Source organism: Callospermophilus lateralis, chromosome 1 (genome assembly GCF_048772815.1).
Source record: "Callospermophilus lateralis isolate mCalLat2 chromosome 1, mCalLat2.hap1, whole genome shotgun sequence".
Lineage (NCBI taxonomy): Eukaryota > Metazoa > Chordata > Mammalia > Rodentia > Sciuridae > Callospermophilus > Callospermophilus lateralis.
The window spans coordinates 222,481,620-222,500,985 of record NC_135305.1 but is presented as its reverse complement, the minus strand read 5'-3'; the positions used below and the strand labels follow the sequence as shown (position 1 = coordinate 222,500,985).

At 65.1% G+C, this 19,366-nt stretch overlaps 2 protein-coding genes across 9 annotated transcripts; one reads left to right on the top strand and one right to left on the bottom strand.

Moving 5' to 3' along the window:
* Positions 1-1,587: 1,587 nt before the first annotated feature.
* On the top strand, positions 1,588-9,757 carry Creb3l3 (cAMP responsive element binding protein 3 like 3). 3 transcript variants are annotated; one of them, XM_077105979.1, is made up of 10 exons: positions 1,588-1,611; positions 1,959-2,084; positions 2,380-2,650; positions 3,388-3,491; positions 5,295-5,426; positions 6,073-6,179; positions 8,456-8,524; positions 8,977-9,061; positions 9,207-9,303; positions 9,444-9,757. In XM_077105979.1, the coding sequence occupies exons 1-10, from the start codon at positions 1,588-1,590 to the stop codon at positions 9,755-9,757; spliced, it is 1,329 nt and encodes a 442-aa protein (XP_076962094.1). The 3 variants fall into 3 exon arrangements, with proteins under 3 accessions (XP_076962094.1, XP_076962093.1, XP_076962091.1); XM_077105978.1 differs by having other exon boundaries at positions 1,959-2,093; positions 5,301-5,426; XM_077105976.1 differs by having other exon boundaries at positions 1,959-2,093.
* Positions 9,758-10,508: 751 nt separating this feature from the next.
* On the bottom strand, positions 10,509-18,224 carry Sirt6 (sirtuin 6). Of its 6 annotated transcripts, none has more exons than XM_077105967.1 (9): positions 18,134-18,224; positions 17,319-17,446; positions 16,111-16,293; positions 13,284-13,407; positions 13,072-13,131; positions 11,728-11,823; positions 11,580-11,660; positions 11,339-11,462; positions 10,509-11,269 (listed from the first exon to the last, which is right to left on the bottom strand). In XM_077105967.1, the coding sequence occupies exons 1-9, from the start codon at positions 18,163-18,165 to the stop codon at positions 10,952-10,954; spliced, it is 1,146 nt and encodes a 381-aa protein (XP_076962082.1). In that variant the 5' UTR covers positions 18,166-18,224; the 3' UTR covers positions 10,509-10,951. The 6 variants fall into 6 exon arrangements, with proteins under 6 accessions (XP_076962082.1, XP_076962090.1, XP_076962081.1 ...); XM_077105975.1 differs by lacking the exon at positions 18,134-18,224 and adding an exon at positions 17,974-17,987; XM_077105966.1 differs by having other exon boundaries at positions 13,072-13,407; positions 18,134-18,218.
* Positions 18,225-19,366: the final 1,142 nt, after the last annotated feature.

Sequence of the window (19,366 nt, the reverse complement as noted above, 5' to 3'; positions counted from 1 at the left end):
CACCGGGCACCCTGCGGGTCCTTCTCTGGTGGGCGTCCTTGGCACTGCAGGGCGCTGAGCAGCACTCCTGGCCTCCACCCAGGCCTGGACACCCCAGTAGCCACACCACGGGGTCCCCAGGCAGCACCAGGGTCCCCTGGGGGCGACTTGTATGATACAAGTTATTGTCAGGGAGAAGCACCTCGGGCGCCGCAGCCCTCCTCACCCTCCTCCCAGGGGGGAATGACCACTGGCCCATCAGGGAGCAAAGCCAGGTGTGAGGTCTCGTGAGCAAGGACACTGCTGTCCACCTGGCACCCAGCCTCGTGCCCTGCGCCCAGAAGCCTCGATGTTGTCATCCATTCACCTGTTTCCAACAGCTCCCTGCTGTGTTCACTCCAAACCAAACTCCTTCCCACAGCCGTGGCCCCTGCAAGACCTGCCTGTCCCCTCCCTGACTCCCCCCTCCTCACTCCAAACACCAGCCTCAACCCGCCCCAGGACCTTTGCACGAGCTGTTCCTTCAGCCTGGCTCTGCCTCATGCTCCAGGCCTCTCCTCTGGGGGGTTTTCCAGCCCTGCAGTGGCCCTCGCCAGGTGTCTGCCCTCCTTCACCTGGTACTCGTCTGTGTCCACATCTAGCTTCTTCTTTACTGCTAGAGCCTAAAACCATGGCTGGCACACAGTAGGTGCTTAACAAGTAACAACTGACTGAGCACCTACTATGTGCTAGGTCCTTTCGGAGACACTGGGGACTCAGCACTGAGCAAGAAATTCTACCCTGGTCCCTAAGGAGCCAACATCCTAGGGAAGAGGGACAAGGGAAGACAAAAAACAAATACAATTTAAACTAGTTGAGAGTCTAGTAAAAGTGCCAACACGATAAAGAGGCGGGGACAGGACTCCTCTTTACTGGGGGCAAAGATGGCTGTCAGTGAACTGAGCTGATTCATAAACAATGAACACGGGCAGATATGCCAACAGATGACCACAGAACAGGGAGGAGGGCACAGGAGGGAAGTTCAGGCAGTTGCACAGTGCAAAGGCCCTGAGGCAGGAAGTTTAGCTCGATCGATGTTGACTAATGAACCACAGATGATTCTAGAAGAACTTGACCGCAGGGATTCGACAGTGGGGGGCAAGGAGCAGGCTGTCCCAGCTGGTCTTGGAGGCTGGGCAGGAGGTTGGCAGCTCAGATGAGGGAAGGGAGCTCCCAGAAAAGGAACCGGCTTTGTTCCGACCTGGGGACAGGCCTCTCCCCGGGACCGTCAGCTATCCCGACCCAACGTCCAGCGTCCAGCGACTGAAGAAAAGAGTCCCTGAAAGTAGGCAAAAGGTCACGGCGCGGCCCAGACACCTCGGACTTTGGCCTTTGCCCACTGCAGGCTGGAAAGCACACAACCCAGATAACGGTCCGTCCCGCCCGCAGCCCGCGCCCCACTGGCCCTGGACCCTGTCCGTCTGCCCTGGCCGCCAATCAAGGCCCGGGGCTGGGCGAGCGCCGCGGGGCCTATTTCAGCATCCTCGGGGGTGGTGACAGGCACAGCCAGGAGCCACCGGGTGGGGGGGCCTCGGGCTGGGCAGCGGAGACCCAGGAGTTGGAGGGCCCATGGATGGGGGCCTAGCTGGCAAGGTGAGTGGTGGCCACTCTGCAGACGGTTCCAGGCCGTCCAGTACCGCGGCCCGCCGCTGCCCCCCGCTGCCCCGGCTGCAGGGCGCCGCGCCCATCGGGCGGATGGGGAGACCCAGGCCGCGCCGCCCCCTCCTGGACCTGCCTTTCCCCGGGTCCCCTGCCGCAGGGGCTCGCGGGGCGGGCCGTCCTGACTGGCGCCCGGGCCCCGCCGGTGGCGCTCTCTCCTGGGGTCCCCGCGGCCGCCGTCGGGTTCCGGGGTGGAGCCAGGGGCAGCAGCTGCGGTCCAGCCCGGGCCGAGTGGGGGGCGCCCGAGGGGCTGGCGACCTCACGCCGTCCCTCCGCCCCAGATGGCTTCCCCCGCCTGTGCCGTGGGCCCCATGGACAGCCTGGAGCTCCTGGACCTCCTGTTTGACCGGCAGGACGGCGTCCTGAGACACGTGGAGCTGGCCGAGCGCTGGAGCCTCGCGGGCCAGGTCAGCAGCGCCCCGGAGCCGGGCGCAGGCGGAGCGGGCAGCCCCCGCCCAGCCCTGGCCCCCGCAGCCCCCGCCCCGCTCCGCTCCCACCAAGCCGGTGACTGCGCACAGGTGCGGGGCGGAGGCTCAGAGAGGGCAGGAACCCATCCAGGGTGGCCCAGCAATCTGGAACTCAGGCCACACTCAGGCCTAGGGCCTGGGCCTCCCTCCCTGGGTGTTTCCGGTCACCCCGGTTCAGGAGCGTCCTCGGCTCAGCGCGGACCCCAACTCCCGCCCCTCCCTCTTCCTCGGGCAGGTACCGCCGGACTCCGAGGACTTCCTGAGCGCCATCCTGGGCCCTGGAGACTCGGATCCCAGCTCCCCGACCTGGTCCCCCGCGGCCAGTGACAGCGGCATCTCTGAAGACCTTCCCTCTGACCCTCAGGACACCCCTCCACGCAGCGGACTGGCCACCACCCCGGCCAGCTGCCACCCCAATGAGCCTGGCAGGGGGCCCTGTCCCTCCTACCTCCCTGGGCCCCCCTGCCCCGCCAGGCCCTCGGAGGCCTCCGTGGCCATAGACCTGGGTGAGTGGCAGGGGCCCTTCCCTTCAGGTCACCCTCCAGGTGACAGCCTTCCCTGCTCCTGGGCCCCAGGGGGTGCTGCTGGGGCCACTGTGCAGATGGCTCCGGGCAGTCCAGGTCCTGGGCCTGCCTCAGGGAGCTCAGGGGAGAGCTCAGGGACATCTGGCTGCAGAAGGCCTTATCAGAGGCCCCAGCGGGTCAATAATGGTTCACTCCAGGGGCACTGACGCCCTGGAGGCCAGGCAGAGGGCCCCTGGAGACAGGTGGCTGCTGGGCTTTCCTCTGTCCTGTGTCCTGCTCTTAGGGGCCTGAGAGGTGAAGTCCCTTACCCAAGGCCACCAGCTCCAGGCTGGGATCAGAGCCAGGGGCTGGTTGGGGCAGCTGCCTACTGTACGTGGCATCAGGAGGGAAGGTGGCATGCCTGCGGGGAGACAAGGTCCAGCTGGCTGCGCTGGACCCGTCCTGGACAGTCAGAGCCACTGTGCCCTGAGTGGCAGCGGGTCCCCGACAATGTCCTGTGTCTTCTTTGCGCCTTGGCACACCCAGGTGTGCTGGGGGGGGGTCGTCCATCCCACAGAGGGGAGACCGCTGTCCCCCAGCCAGGCCCGGGGTCCCAAGCTCTGCCAAGTGCCGGAGCCTGTTGAGGCTGCTCACCGAGACTGGGGAGGCCGGTAGGGCTGGGCGCTGCTGAGGGGCCCCTCTGATGCCCTCCCTGTCCCTGTCCCCTCCTGCCCCATCAGACGTGTGGAGCACGGGCGGCCTCTACGCCGAGGAGCAGGCGGACACGGCCTCCCGCTTCAACCTCACCGTGAAAGACCTCCTCCTGTCAGGCAGCGGGGACCTGGTGAGCTTCCACCCCGTGCCTGGGACAGTGGGGCAGGCGGGAGGGGACCCCACACCCCAGCCCCGGGCGTCCAGCCCAGGATGGCAGGGCTGGCCACTGTGTGCACATGCAGAACCGGGAGAGGAAGAGGCTGGAGTCTGCTGCCCCTCGCCCGCCCGGGGCCGGCCACCTTCCACACGCCATGAATCATCGTCCTTCGATCCGCAGGGGCCCTGAAACCCCACATTTAAGAAAATGGGCCCAGAAGTCCCTAGCTCACTCCAAGCCACCCAGCGCCACAGACGGTCCTGGCGCTGGCCTTGGTCCCGTTGTGCTCACTGCTGGTGAGGGCCATCTGTCCTGCCCAGGGCTTGCCACCCCTGTAAGACAGACCCCCCCGTTTGACAGATGAGAAGGTCAAGGCTCAGAGAGGTTAAGCTGTGAACCTAAAGTCACACAGAAACCAAGTGGCAGAATCAGGCTTGAAATCCCCTTTGCTGCTGCCAAAGGTCATCCTGACAGTCTCCGGGGAGGGCCAGGGTGCCTCCGGCGACTGGAGACTCACAGTGAGCACTGGCCACCTGTGTGCCTGCATCCAGGTCTCCTGGTCAGGGTGAGGCGGCGCACTGCAGGGAGCTCATGGGGTGTTCCTGCAGGCCCGGGGGGTCCTCCTGGAGGCAGTGGTGCTGAGCAGTCCCTGAAGGGTCAGCAGGAAGAAGGGCTTTGGGAAGGATTGTCCCCGCCCTCGTGTTGGCGGGACCCTGGGGCTGGGGCATGCTAGGCAGGCGCTCCGCCCCGAGCGCTCCCCAGCCCCGTCTGTCTTATTTTGAGACAGGGTCTTGTTAAGTTATTCGGGCCAGCCTCCACCTTGGAATCCTCCTGCCTCAGCCTCCTGAGTAGCTAGGACAACAGGAATCTGTCACCTCACTTGGTGACGACTGGCTTTTACAAATGCGTCATTTTTCACGTACTTTTTCTGTGTCCACGGTCTTGGGGTTCTGGGGACCTTGTTCCTGTTTTTTTCAGATGAAAGTAGATGCAGGCTGGGAGCCTGGCCGGGCTCACGGTGGCCAGGGTGCTAGCCGTGGAGTTTGGACCCAGCCTGGACCAGGACTGTCCCGGGAGCAGTGATTCACGGGAGGAAGCAACAGGAAGGGGAAGGGGGACAGCAGGCAGTGTCCCCAGCCAGGTGCCAGGCAGAAGGGACAAAGTCCAGCCTGCTGGGAGGGACTCTTCCGCGGCCCCTCGGAGGGGGAAGAGCGGGCGCTGGGGCAAGCTACGGAGGGCTGCCAGCTTCCCTGGGGGACACGTGCCTCCCAGGAGGTCCCCGGGCGGGCGGAGCACCTTCCAGGCCCGAGGTCCTCCATCCTCCGTCCTGAGTCTCCCACTCCACACGGGAAGGGTTGAGGCGAGCCTCCTGCCTCAGCCTCCTGCCTCGGCCTCCTGAGCCGCTGGGTCGACAGCGTGCGCCACCGCGCCTGGCTAAACTGAGTCGTTTTTGGGGAACAGGGCAGGCAAGGGCACCCACACAGCCTGGGCTCTAACGAGGGACGGTGTGGTGTGAAGGGAGGTGACCACCCCTCCCCTGGGTGCCGCACTCAGCTCCCCGCAGGTCTCCCCGTCCCCGTCCCCTGCCCCTCCTCCAGGTTTAAGCACGTGCCACACGCGGTGCCTCTGCCCTTCGTGTTGTTCCTGGCCCCCGTCCCATGGTCACTGGTGTGGGGCTGGAGGACCCCGTCCTCTTCCTCTGCAGGTGTCCCCTGGCTGCTCCGTCTCCGCCTCCAGTGCAATCCCTGTTTTTTTTTTTTTTTTTTTTTCCTGCAGCAGCAGCAGCACCTGGCAGCCTCTCTGCGACCTGGGAACGGGCACTGTCAGGAGCTGGTGCTGACGGAGGACGAGAAGAAGCTGCTGGCCAAGGAGGGCATCACCCTGCCCACCCAGCTGCCCCTCACCAAGGTGGGAGGGGCACCCGCTCCCCTGTCTCCGAGTCCCACAGTGGACCACAGCACTAGAGGGTCAGGACGGTGGGTCGCCAGCCGAATTCCACCCTGAGAACCCACTCACAGCGGGTGATGCTGTCCCCAGTGGTGACCAGCTGGCTGCAGGCTAAACGCCCTCCTTTGTCCCCCCCGTCCCATTGTGGCTTGTCATGGCCTCTCCGAGGTCAGAGCTTACACAGGGTGCTCTGCAGGCCAGCCGCCCTGCACACAGGCTTTGGTGGAACCCCTGATTTCACCAGCCTCCCCGGAGCGTCACTCCGCGGCCCTGTTCCCAGATCCCGCGGGCAGCCCCGAAGGCTGAGCGCCTGGTCAGGCCCTGCGGATGGTCCCACTCCGTGTCCACCCCCGAGTCCCCATTTCTCTTACCTGGGGCGGGCTCAGAGACAGGTGCGGTTTCCCAGGGGACACCAGGCTGCGCAGTCGGGGCGTCACTTGCTGGATTCCTGGGGTTGGGGCGTCCTGCGGAGGACGGAGCCAGGGTGACCCGCGCAGCAGGGCCTCCCGCCCACCAGAGCCCGCCCCGGGGTCTGAACGGAGGCCCCCCGCCCCGGACAGCAGAGGGGACCGCCCAGACGGTCAGCCCCTCCGCTTTCCCTCTGCAGTACGAGGAGAGAGTCCTGAAGAAAATCCGCCGGAAAATCCGCAACAAACAATCAGCTCAGGAGAGCAGGAAGAAGAAGAAGGAGTACATCGATGGCCTTGAAACTCGGTACCGTGGGGCGGGGGTTGGACCTCGCACTGGGGGGACTGAGCCTCAGAGAGGGACACCGGGGGCCGAGGTCACAGCTGCTGGGGCCTGACAAAATCAGCGTTGTTTCCCCTCGAGAGAGAGTGTCCCCACGAGGACTCAAGGATCCCCAGAGACGGCTTGGGCAAGGGTCCTGGGGTCCCTGTGCCCCGAGGAGACGAAGCTCCTCTCCCACGGCGCTGGAGAATGGTGCCGCTTCAGCCCTGAGAGCACTGGCCGCGGGAGGCCGAGGAGGACCGCGCTGTCCGAAAGGGAGCCCCGAGCTGGCCCCTCGGAAGGCGCTGAGGGTCCGCAGGGGCCAAGCTCTTCGTCCTTTGATACAAACAGCAAAGGCGGCCCCCTTTCCAGGCCCACAGTGGCCTTGGTGGATGCTGTGGGTCTGTTTGGGTTTTCCGTTTCCTCTTGAGTCGGTTTCCACGTCCTGGGTCCTGGCAAGTCCTCGTGGCACACGGAACTGTCCCTGCTCTCTGCTGTTTCAGGCTCTGACGTCCGCGTCTGTCGTCACGTCCTCTGAATTCTTCATATTGTCTACTTGCCCTTCTTTTACCTTTTGATCAATCTTCCCAGAATTTTGTCTGTTTTATTCTTCTTATCAAATGACTGTTGTTGAAATGAATCCTAACCATGGTTCCCATCAAATAATAAATTTCTGTCTTTTCTTCCCAACTAATTATACATATATATATATATATGAAATTTGGCGCTGGGGAGTAAACCCAGGGGCAGGTGATTTACCACTGAGTCACATCCCCAGAGCTTCTTTTTTTTTTTTTTTTAAAGAGAGAGAGAGAGAATTTTTTAATATTTATTTTTTAGTTCTCGGTAGACACAACATCTTTGTCTGTATGTGGTGCTGAGGATCGAACCCCGGGCCGCACGCATGCCAGGCGAGCGCACTACCGCTTGAGCCACATCCCCAGCCCCCCAGAGCTTCTTAAAAAATATTTTATTTTTTAGTTACAGTTGGACACAACACCTTTATTTCATTTAGTTATTTTTATACGGTGCTGAGGATCAAACCCAGGGCCTTGTGCTACCGCTGAGCCACAACCCCAGGCCCTCCCCAGCCCTTTTTGTTTGGAGACAGGGTCTCACTAAGTTGCTTAGAGCCTAAATTGCTGATGCTCGCCTTGAATCTGCAATCCTCCTCCCTCAGTCTCTGAGTCACTGCACCACCGTGCCTGGCCATAGCCTCTAGTTTTTGAGGGACTTATTCTGTTGTTCTCTGACTCTTGTTTAAATGTGCCTGCTCAGCTCTGGGGCTGGATCAGGGCTATGCATTTCCCTCTCGGCACTGCATGAGCTGCATCCCACTTTGAGGGGCTGTGTGGACCGAGGGTCTCACACGTGCTGGGCAAGCATTCGCCCCCTGACGTGCACCCCCAGCTCTTTATAAACTTTGAGACAGGGTCACACTGAGTTGCCCAGGCTGGCCTCAAACTTGGGAACCTCTTGCCCAGCCTCCTGAGTGGCCAGGACGACAGGTGTGCACCACCAGGCCTGGTTTAAAGGAGCACTTTTCACTGGGGGAATTCATTCCCTTTCCAGTTGCTATGTTGGGCCTACTTTCTGTAAAGGGACTGTGGATCCTTATGCACCTGCCTGCAGAACAGCACACGACCCATCTGCTACCTGTGGGGAAAACAAGCTGATGGTCCAAGAGTCTCTGGCCTCAAGAGGAGGATTTTCCCTTAGGAGCCCGTGTTCCCGCTCCCCATTCCCGGTGCTGGGTGCACCCCTGCCCCGGGGTGGAGACGGCTGCGGCCCACCTCATGCTCATCCTCAGCCCAGTGGGACATTTCAAGCCTGCACCCGAGTGTTCTGACTTAAGGCCACCGATGCTGACGGGGAAGATGGGTGCCAGCCGCACCCAGGCCAGGATGGGGGCTTGCCTCTACCCTCTCCCCGCTCCCCCGTGGTGCTGGGGTGGAAGGTGGGCCCTCATGCTCAGCACCTGCCTGCCACTCAGCTTGGGTCTCCAACTCTGAGCCTGGCGCTCAGCCCTGGGGCTCGGCCGTGGTGGAAGCCCACCCCACGGGGACCCGGAAACCGACAGACCTGGGTTCCCAGCCTGGCCCCGCACAGGTGCCCAGGCGTGTGCTGTGGTCCCCAGCTACCAGGGGACTGAGGCAGGAGGCCTTCGCTCTCTGGCTTGGGGCCTCCCAGGGAAACATCAGTGGGGACAGTGGGTGACAGGCAAATTCTGCAAGTCACCAGGTCATTCATTGTTCCCTCAGGATGTCGGCCTGCACTGCCCAGAACCAGGAGCTGCAGAGGAAAGTCCTGCAGCTGGAGAAGCAGAACCTGTGAGTCCACGTCCGGGTTTGGGGGGGCGCAGGAAGTGGGGAGGGTGCCGCGGGGCAGGGAATGAGCCCCAGCTCGGTGGGCGCCATCTGTGCAAAGGCCCTGGGGCAGGAGGAGCCGAGTGACTGGAGCAGAGGAGGTGGGGGAAGGAGGCGAGGCGGGAGGGCAGGCAGGCTGTGAAGGCCCCTGGGCCACAGGGAGGACTTGGGCTTTGGCTTCATAGTGGCCAAGCACCCGCTGGCCGTGTCTGAGCCTGAACGTAGGAGAAGGGCAGGAGAGCCGCGGGGGGCCACAGAAGAGCGGGATGGCCTTCTCGTGAGCCATGATGGAGGCGGGCGGGGAGCAGTGGGACGCTGAGGGAGGGTGGAACCCAGACTTCGGTGAGGCTGGGGCCTGGGGAATGGGCAGGAGCAGGGCCAGGCCCCGCAGGCTCAGCCGCCTCTGTCCCTCCAAGGTCCCTGCTGGAGCAGCTCAAGAGGCTGCAGGCCATGGTGGTCCAGTCCACCACCAAGTCTGTGCACGCGGGCACCTGCACCGCGGTGAGTCCTCTCCCCTGCCTGCAGCCGGGGCAGGCAGGTCCCCCGGGAGGGGTCTGTAGGAAGTGATGGCCAGCACAGCGCTGGGGTCCCGGCCTGGCCTCCCTCCCTGTGGAGGGGACGCAGGTGACCGCCCCCTCTCTGGCAGGTCCTGCTGCTGTCCTTCGCCCTCATCGTCCTCCCCTCCATCAGCCCTTTCGCCGCCAACAAGGCTGAGAGCCCAGGGGACTTCGCTCCTGTGCGAGGTGAGTGCCTGCCCACCTCTTCCTGGTGCGCCTGGGCCCTGGGAGACCTGTGCCCAGTGTCCCGAGGCCGAGGGCCGGGGAGAGGGCGACGGGATTCTGCCCCCTGCGGCGTCCCTCCTGAGTCCCCGACCTCTGCTCAGTCTTCTCCAGGACGCTGCACAACGATGCCTCGTCCCGGGTGGCCCCGGACAACGATCTGGCCTCCAAGGCCCCAGGCCCCTGGCCGGACGCTGCTGTGCCCCACAAAGGGCCCCCGGGCAGCCTTGGGAAGGACTGGGGCTTCCTGGACATGCTGGCGCTGGGCGGGTCGGCAAAGGAGCTGGACAACTCGACCCTGGTTCTGGGCAACTCGACCGAGGAGCTGGGCCCGGCCACCCTGCTGGACTGGGTGGCACCTGAGCCGGTGCTCAGCACAGGACGCGCGGGGCTGGAGGCGGCCGGGGAGGAGCTGTGAGATCCCCTGTGCGCCTCCGAGTCCCTGCCCAGGCCACCTGGGGGTGCCCAAGTGGACGGCAGGCCCAGGCAGCAGAGGCAAGGCAGGCCCTGGTGGACACGCTCAGCCCCACAGCTCACTGCAGGGACAGACGGGAGCTGGCCTAGGGGTGGCCACAGTGCCCCAGGCCCAGGGCTGGCCGCCGGCCGCTGCTCAGCCCCACACGGCGCCGAACGCGACCTGAGCCTGGGTGCCCCTCGGCCTCCCTGCTCACTGGGCAGAGGAAGCTGTCCAGCCTCAGGGACCCTGGACTTCTGAGTGGCCGCAACCCACCACCACCCCTTTTCTAAGACTGCGCGACTGTTAATAAAGTATTTTGACAGAACACGGCCGGGGGGCTCAGGGGACTTGGGGGGTGGAGTGCAGCCCCCCGCGCCCGGCAGCTTCAGCACCTTGGAGAAGGGCAAGGGCCGGGCGGGATCCCTGGAGCCCAGAAGTGGGACCTGGGACGGGGACCTCTCTGTTGAGGGGCTGTGCTACGCACCACACGGGGCTCATCTTAAGATGAGAAAACCAGGTCGACGTCACAGGCGGGGAGCGGGGACAACCCGACCAACGCCACCCCCACCGGCTGCGCAGGGGCCAGGACCCACCAGGCGGGGCCTCTCTCCTCCAGGGACACCCCACTGGGGGCAGAGGGCGGCCAAGCCCTCCCCTGTCCCCAGGGTGCTGCACCAAGGGACTGCAAGGCGCCCAGCTGCGAGGAGTCTGTCTTTATTGCGTTGAAGACTTGGGGAGGCCTGGGTCCCTCTCCCCGCAGCCCTGCCCTCAGCAGCGGGGGGTCCGGCTCCCCGTGGGGGTCCCTGAAGGTGGCCTTGGGAGGCAGATCAAGAGCTGACGGGGAGGGAGTGTGCGGAGCCCAGGGCCCAGGGCGCTCCCCCTTAGGCTGGAAACGGGGAGGAGGGCGTCTGCCGCCCCTCCCAGAAGTCCTGAGTCCGAGGCTGCCGTGGCGGGCAGCAGGCCCGGGTGGCACTGCGGGCCGGGCTCTTCCTGGGCTCCCCAGAGGCCCAAGAGCCAACCAGACAGTGGAGGCCCACCGCCCTGGGCCTGGAGTCCTGCTCTCAGCTCCCTGAGGTCCCCGGGGACAGGGACAAGTAACAGTGAGACCGTAAGAAAGAGTCCATGGTTTCCGTGGGAGCCCGGGCCAGCGCCTGGTCAGCAGGGTGCCGCCTCGGCCTTCACCCTCTTGGGAGGCCGGCCGGGGGCAGGGCTGTCTGGCGGCTCCCTCTTGGGGCTGGGGGGCTTGCAGCCATTGTGCTGGGCCCGGGGCTCCACACTGGGCTCCTGCCCGGGGTCGCTGGGGGGCTCCTCCTTGGGCTCCAGCTTGGGAGCCGGAGGGCGCGGCAGGGGTGGCAGGGCCCTGTCCAGCACCCGGGGCCCGTCCCAGGCGGGGATCTCCAGCCCCAGGTGCTTCATGAGCCGGGTCATGACCTGGTCTACGTAGCCGTGGATGCGCAGGTCAGCGTGGCGGTCCTGCAGGGCGAGCAGGGTCAGGCAGGGCAGAGGCCAGGGGCCCCGGGCAGGGGTGGGCTCGGCACCTACATGTTTGGTGGGCTGGAGGTTCACGATGACCAGCCGGCCTCCCCGGCGCTTGGTGGCCAGTGGCAGGTTCCCACTGGGCCGGATTTGCAGGGAGGTGCCCAGGGTGATGGACAGGTCGGCGGTCCTGGGGCCAGGAGCACAGGCTCAGTCCAGCCCCGCCCAGCCCCCTGCCGCCCAGGAGTCCAGCTGCCCGAGTCCCTGCCCGCCCCGCCCCCCCCCACCCCGGGCACAGGGGTCCCACCTGCTGGCCTCGTCGGCTCGAGCCAGGTCCCGGTCCGGCAGGGCATCTTCCCAGTCCAGGATGGTGTCTCTCAGCTCCCCCCTGTGGGCAGTGGAGGGTCAGCCGGCCCCGTGGCCCCCAGGGCTGGGGGATGGGGAGGGTCACTCACCTGCAGGCCCGCAGCCCTCTTGCCTTGGCCATGGTGCAGAGCCGGCCGGTGGCCTTGAGGCCCATGGTGCCCACGACCGTGTCCCGGACATACTGCCTGCGCCAGGAGGAAGGAGGAGGGACAAGGGTCTCACGGGCCGCCCTGAAGCCCCGGGCAGTGCTGGGCTTTCTCCGAGATGCTCTCGGGGAAGGGGTCCCTGAACCAGGACCCGAGCAGGAGGCGTCCGCAGACAGGAGGGGACCAGGAGAGGCCCAGTGGCCAGCGCGCGCCTGGCACGAGAAGCCAGGCCCTGGGTCCTTCCCTGCGCAGAGCCACACCAGAAGCCAAGGCTCTGCGACTCGGGAAGGGACGCTGCGGCCTGGGGCCCGGGGCACCCCGAGTCAGGGCACTGGACGGAGGTCTGCAGCCAGCAACTTGGAAGGTCAGCGGCCAGAGTGGGGGTCACTCCCTGTCGTGGGCTGGACTGTGTCACCCAAAAGGACATGCTGAAGCTGAAGCCCAGTGACCCAGAGGGTGACCCTGTCTGAAAGCGGGGTCACTGTGGGCGTGGTCAGTTGAGACCAGGTCCTACCAGAGGAGGGGGACGGCTGGTCCTCCAAGAAGGGAGAAGACACACAGGAGACAGCCATGTGACCTTGACCACACAGGCAGCGGTGGGGCCACAGGGAGGAGCCCCGGTGCAGGGACAGTGGCCCAGCAGCCTCAGTGGCAGCAGCCCCAGGAAGGAGGCCACCAGGTCTCCCCGGAGGGCTGTGCCCCTGGGTCTCCGGGAGCATCAGACTGGACTCCCAGGGCCCCGGAAGCTGGGTCACTGTCACGAGCTCTCCCACCAGTCAGAGCAGCCTTCCCCCACCTGCTGACACGCACAGTCACCTTGTCCCCCCGACACCCACAGCCAGCCTGTCCCCCACCTGCTGACATGCACAGCCACCCTGTTCCCCCGACACCCACAGCCAGCCTGTCCCCTCCACCGATGACACCCATAGCCAGCCTGTCCCCCACCTGCTGACATGCACAGCCACCTTGTCCCCCCGACACCCACAGCCACCTTGTCCCCCACCTGCTGACATGCACAGCCACCCTGTTCCCCCGACACCCACAGCCAGCCTGTCCCCTCCCACCGATGACACCCACAGCCACCTTGTCCCCCACCTGCTGACATGCACAGCCACCCTGTTCCCCCGACACCCACAGCCAGCCTGTCCCCCCCAATGACACCCACAGCCACCTTGTCCCCCACCTGCTGACACGCACAGCCACCCTGTTCCCCCGACACCCACAGCCACCTTGTCCCCCCCACCGATGACACCCACAGCCAGCCTGTCCCCCAGCCCTGCCACTCACGTCCTGCACTTGACACACTCCTCTACAAACATGTTCCCGTGCAGCTCAGCCAGCTTGTCCCTGTGCGAGAGGAAGGAAGAGGCCTGCTGGGGGCTCCCTGGGTGCCCAGGCCCCGCATCCACAAGACCAAGCCACTCCCCCCACCTTCCGGCCCCCCATCCATGCGCTGTGCATCCCTGCACAGTGGCCCAACCTCTCTGTGCCTCTCTCACCATCCACACGGCTGACCCCACCTCTGCAGATGGGCAGCCATTTTCTTCGTAACATGCCTGCCCCCTTCCAAAGTGTGGGAGGCTGCTGGGCCACCGGGTTGGAAGGACAGGGTTGGAATTCCAGCTGGCGATGAAAGAAATGTGGCATGCGTGGCTCTGGAGCACAGGCTTTGGGGCAGGGAGTGAGAGCAAATCTGCTCCTGAGCAACCCTGAGCCAGCCTCTTACCCTCTCTGTGCCTCAGTCTCTCTCTGTGGAATGAGACAGTGGCATCCAAGTCTTCGGATGTCAAGGGTTCCAAACAAGAGGCATGGCAGGTGCTTCCCTGTGGCTCCCCTGCCACCTCCCGGCGTCCCCGCTGCAGTGCCACCTCCACAGGGGAGCCCTGCTGACCGCCCCTTCACAGCCACAGCTTCCCAGCGCCCCACTGTGTGCACTCCAGGACGGGGACCTCCTGACACAGGTCCAGGGACCCCACTTCTGCCCCACCGAAGCACAGACCCTGGGACACAGGGGACAACTGCCATCTGTCTGGTCCATTCCATGTCCCGCACTAGAAGAGTGTGGCACGCAGTAGGAGCTCAATAAGTAAACACCTGTGCTGTGGCCAGCTTGCTCCTGCGTGTGAGGGCTGGCGCTGGGAGCCTGGGTGCAACTGTGTGCCCAAGAGGCCACCTGGGTGTCTCTGTGCCCCGTCAAAGGCCCATCCCACGTGCTCAGGTGTGGCAACCAGGCCTGGCCTGCAGCAGCTCGGGCTCCGTCCACCCACAACCACGGGGTCCTGGGGCAGGGAGGGCACTCGGGTGTGGACCAAGTCTGGGCTGCAGCAGGGCTCAGGGGCAGCGCCAGGACCTGGGCTCCACCAACACCAGAAAGGAGGGCATCTTGAAACCAAGCAAGCGGCAAGCTCAGGACCGGCCCTGCCACCCGGCACACCTGAGGGGACTCACACCTGAGGGGAGTCACACCTGAGGGGAGTCACTCCTGAGGGGAGTCACACCTGAGGGGAGTCACTCCTGAGGAGAGTCACACCTGAGGGGGTTACACCTGAGGGGAGTCACACCTGAGGGGAGTCACTCCTGAGGGGGTTACACCTGAGGGGAGTCACACCTGAGGGGAGCAACACCTGAGGGGGTTACACCTGAGGGGAGTCACACCTGAGGAGAGTCACACCTGAGGGGAGCAACACCTGAGGGAGTTACACCAAGGGGAGCAACACCGGAGGGGGTTACACCTAAGGGGAGTCACACCTGAGGGGAGTCACACCTGAGGGGCTTACACCTGAGGGGAGTCACACCTGAGGGGAGTCACACCTGAGGAGAGTCACTCCTGAGGGGAGTCACACCTGAGGGGAGTCACTTCTGAGGAGAGTCACAACTGAGGGGAGCAACACCTGAAGGAGTTACACCAAGGGGAGCAACACCTGAAGGAGTCACACCTAGGGGAGCAACACCTGAGGGGGTTCATACCTGAGGGGAGTCTCACCTGAGGGGAGTCATGACTGAGGGGAGCAATGCCTCAGGGGGCTCACACCTGAGGGATTCACACCTGAGGGGAGTCACGACTGAGGGGAGCAATGCCTGAGGGGGGGTCACACCTGAGGGGGATCACGCCTGAGGAGGTTCACACCTGAGGGGGTTCCCACCTGAGGGGAGTCTCGCCTGAGGGGAGTCACCACTGAGGGGAACAATGCCTGAGGGGGGTCACACCTGGGGGGTTCACACCTGAGAGGGTTCACACCTGAGAGGAGTCTCACCCAAGGGGAATCAGGACTGATGGGAGCAATGCCTGAGGGGGGTCACACCTGAGGGGGTCACACCCGAGGGGAGTCACACCTGAGGGGGTTCACACCTGAGGGGAGTCTCACCCAAGGGGAGTCAGGACTGATGGGAGCAATGCCTGAGGGGGGTCACACCTGAGGGGGTCACACCTGAGGGGAGTCACACCTGAGGGGAGTCACACCTGAGGGGAGTCTCACCCAAGGGGAGTCAGGACTGATGGGAGCAATGCCTGAGGGGGGTCACACCTGAGGGGAGTCACACCTGAGGGGGTTCACACCTGAGGGGAGTCTCACCCAAGGGGAGTCAGGACTGATGGGAGCAATGCCTGAGGGGGGGTCACACCTGAGGGGGTCACACCTGAGGGGAGTCACACCTGAGGGGGTTCACACCTGAGGGGAGTCTCGCCTGAGGGGAGTCACAACTGAGGGGAGCAATTCCTGAGGGGTGTCATACCTGAGGGGGATCACACCTGAGGGAGATCACACCTGAGGGAGTCACACCTGAGGGGGGTCACATCTGAGGGAAGCAATGCCTGAGGGGTCACACTTGAGGGAGATCACACCTGAGGGGAGCAACACCTGCAGGAGTCACACCTAAGGAGGGTTCACACCTGAAGGGAGCAATGCCTGAAGGGGATCACACACGAAGGAGTCACACATGAGGGAATCACACCTGGGGGGTTCACACCTGAGAAGGTTCACACCTGAGGGGGTCACACCTGAGGGGAGTCATGCCCGAGGGAGTCACACCTTACGGGAGTCACACCTGAGGGGAGCAATGCCTGAAGGGGGTCACACCTGAGGGGGGTCACATCTGAGGGGAGTCACACCTGAGGGACTCACACCTGAGGGGAGTCTCGCCTGAGGGGAGCCATCCTGGGGATGCTCCACCTCCACCTGCCTGGCTGATCTGAGGGGCAGCTTCTCCCAGCAGGTGGAGAAAGACCTGGAAGCCCCGGGTCGGGAGGTGCACAGAGCTGTGATGAGCCCCAGGAGCAGGGGACCCAGGGTGTGGCGCCCCAGGCCGGGGGCAGGCAGAGCCACTCACCTGGGGAAGCCGGAGCGCACGTGCAGCCCGTCCACGTTCTGACTGACCAGGAAGCGGAGCAGGCCCACCCGCTCCAGCTGCACCAGCGCCATGTGCGTCTTCGTGGGCCGTGCGCTCTCGAAGGTGGTGTCGAACTGAGGGGCCAGGCCGCGCTCCTCCATGGTCCAAACGCCGCGGGGGCCCCTGGAGGTGCAGGGGGAGGGTTTGGAGGAAACAGGCAAAGGCAGCAAAGGAGACAGAATCGGAGGCAATGAGACAAAGAATCAGAGACAGACAAAAGAATCAGAGGAAGGCAGAGCAGAGCAGATGGGGAGAGAGCCAGAGGGAAGGACAGGGACAGACAGAGCAGGCAGGGAAGGGAAGACAGGTCCAGAGCACAGAGCACAGGCCAGTCAAGCTGACCCTGGCTACACTGGTGATGCTGGGGTCATGGTAGACCCCTGCCGTGCCCTGAAGGAGTTATGGAGGAGACACAGCTGGACTCTGGCCCTCCAGCCCTGCAGGGTCAGGCCTGGTCACAGGGAGGGACCCAGAGCTGGGGCAGCAGCAGAACGGGCCTCACTTGGGGACCGTGGGGAAGGAAGGTGGGCACTCCACTCAGACAGGGGGGTAAACACAGGCTGGCAGCTGCCCGAGGGAGGAAGGCCGGGGTCTGGGGGCCACAGCAGGGGAGCAGGGCAGTGGCTCAGGGCTGGGCCTGAGCCCAGGAGGGCACCCTGTGACTGTGACCTGTGACCGTGACTGGTCACTGTGATAGGGGAGCCGGGCAGGCAGGGCTCAGCCTCAGGACCTCAGCAGCCCTGGGACACCGGTCCCGCTGGGAGGGTCTGGGCCTGGGGCCCAGGAGGCTCTTGGGAACGGGCCACAGTCAGCAACAAGACCCCGGACTCGGGCAGCTGCTGGACTTGGGCAGGCTGGACAGTACCTGGCCCACCTGCCCAGAGGACCAGGAGATGGAGGCTCCCAAGGGCAAGGCCTGCCTGGCCCCACCCTCCTGGCAGTGAGAGCCGACCTGACGTCCCTGTGGCCACAGAACCCCATGTGACCAGCTCGCTGCCCCTCAGGTGCTGTCGGATGGCGGCCACACTTCCCAGCACCCCTTGCAGCCAGGCGAGTTCAGGGCCAGGTTCTGGCGCCCGGGGGACAGCACAGCGGGCTGCGGTTCCAGGGACCCCCTGACCCCGGGTCCCCCGGCCGGGGACACACACCTGAAGTCAGGGATGCCGGCGCCCGTGCTGATGCCCGCGCCCGTGTGGAACACCACGTGGGAGGCCCGCGACACCAGCTGCGCCAGCTCCCGCACCTTGCGCTCCAGCTCCTCCGGGGGGTCGAAGATCTGCGCAGCGACAGGCAGTCCAGTGAGTCCCCGGAGTCCCCAGCGAGTCCCCGAGGGGCAGGGGCAGGCCTGGCCCGCCCGCCCGCCCGGGGGAGGGACGGTGAAAGGTGGCTGGTCCTCAGCTCCGTCCTGCTCCCTGCTCCCCAGCCCCAGGTGACACCTGGTCACAGGCGCTCGGTGCTGCCCGTGGTGCTGCCCGTGAGCCACCTGGGGGCAGCGGGCCCAAGGCCGGGCTCCTGCTGCAGCCGCGGGGCGAGCTGGACGGCCGGGGGCCCAGCCCGGAGCCCAGGCCCGTGCGCAGGGCAGCTTCCCCGCACTTGCCCTCCGGGGCCGCAGGGGTCTCGGCCACCGGCCATCACGACCCCTCCCGGCTCAGAACCCTTCCCAGTCCCTGGGATCAGGGGCCACGCCCCAGCCTGGCGCAGAGTCCCGGTCCGGCTCGGTGGGTTACGCCCGCCTCCCACCGGGGCCTTGCCGTTGTTTTCGCTGGAATCACACCCCCCTCCTCTCCCATCAGCCGGGCAGACCTTCCCAGACCCGGTCCCTCTCTCGGCCCCGCCCCCTCCTCCCTGGGAAGTCCCTCCCATTGTCTAGCCCGGGTGCCTCCTGAGATTCCCACAATGCCCCGCAACCGCCCGGCCCCGCCACGCCCGCGGGGACGGCCTTCGGGAACCCCGCGGCGCTCACCTCGGGGAGGCCGCACTTGCCCTTATCCGCATACGGCGACAGCCCGGCCGCGTAATTCACCGACATCGTCGCCGCCCGGACGGAACAATAAAGTTTCCCTTGTTGAGGTCGCTTCCGCCGGAAATGGAGCCGGGAGGAGGGAGGAGCCGCGCGGCTGGCCGCGCCCCGCAGACGCAGGCGCCGCCAGTGACGCCGCAGGCGCCAGATTTAGTGCTGGAAAAGAGCCGCCGGTTGGCTTGCACGGGCCCCGGGGGTGGGGATGCGCGGTGGCCCCGGCGGGAAACCGCCCACATGAGTTCTCCGGTCACCCCCAAAGTGAGGGAGCACACTAGGAAACTTCATGAGGACAGTGCCATGGAAAGGGGACCCAGGACCCCAGTGCAAGGGAGGGTCTCGAAGCCACTGAGTGGTCTGAAGGCCATCCAGGGGGGTGAGCTAGCTGCTCCAGCAGGGCAGGCCGTCGCTGCGCCTAGAGAAACTGCCCATGGCTTCTGGGCGGTGGCTTGAGGCCCCTGCAGTCCCTGCTGGAGCCAGGGGACGCCAGAGAAGGAGGACGTCGCCCACCTTACTCGCGGGCTGGCTATGGGCACAACGTGGCCAGGCAATGGTGACACCTGCGATTAGATGTGATGGGGGACGCAGAGGGCACAGGGCCACGAGGGTGTCCAGCCTGGGACACCTGAAGGACAGCCTGGAGGAGGGCTGTTGCAGCAAAGGTCTGAAGACCCAGTGCTATCCGATAGAAGGAGGGTGACGCGAGGGTGGAAAGGGCTTCCTGGCAGCAGAGGCTGCAGGTGACAGGTGGGAGGAAGGGCAGAACAGCTCCTTCCAGAAACCGATCAGTCCAGGGATGATGGAGAAGAGTCCCAGTCCTCCCTCTGGCCCATCCGCCAGCCTGTCTCCTCCCTCAGTACATCCCCAGCCCCTTGGGGCGGCTGTGCGCTCAGAGCTGATCGGGTGTCAGAGCTGAGCAAGTGCTGGAAGCTGCTGGTGCAAGCTCGTGGCCCAGCTGGAAGTGGGTAACCGGAGCCGCAGTGGGCTCAGAGGCCTGGCGCAGGGCACTGGAGCTGCAGGAGGTAGGAGAGGAAGACATTATTCGGGAGGCCTGGGCTAGAGGCTCCCGTAGGGCCCGCAGCCCCGTTGGAGGAGGGAGAGGCTGCCGCACTCTGCAGCACCCGCACACGCACGCACCCTCACAATGCGCGGCCTTCCCGCTGGCCGCTGGCCTCTACC

Coding starts and splice junctions, on each gene's coding strand:
- Creb3l3 (XM_077105976.1), top strand. CDS start 1,588: ATGGATGGGGGCCTAGCTGGCAAG. Junction 2,651..3,387: donor CTCCGTGGCCATAGACCTGG/GTGAGTGGCAGG, acceptor CTGCCCCATCAG/ACGTGTGGAGCACGGGCGGC. Junction 5,427..6,072: donor CCCAGCTGCCCCTCACCAAG/GTGGGAGGGGCA, acceptor TTCCCTCTGCAG/TACGAGGAGAGAGTCCTGAA.
- Sirt6 (XM_077105966.1), bottom strand. CDS start 18,199: ATGTCGGTGAATTACGCGGCCGGGCTGTCGCCGTATGCGGATAAGGGC. Junction 16,294..17,318: donor GCCGGCATCCCTGACTTCAG/GTGTGTGTCCCC, acceptor CTGCACCTCCAG/GGGCCCCCGCGGCGTTTGGA. Junction 11,824..13,071: donor GAGTGTGTCAAGTGCAGGAC/GTGAGTGGCAGG, acceptor CTCCTGGCGCAG/GCAGTATGTCCGGGACACGG.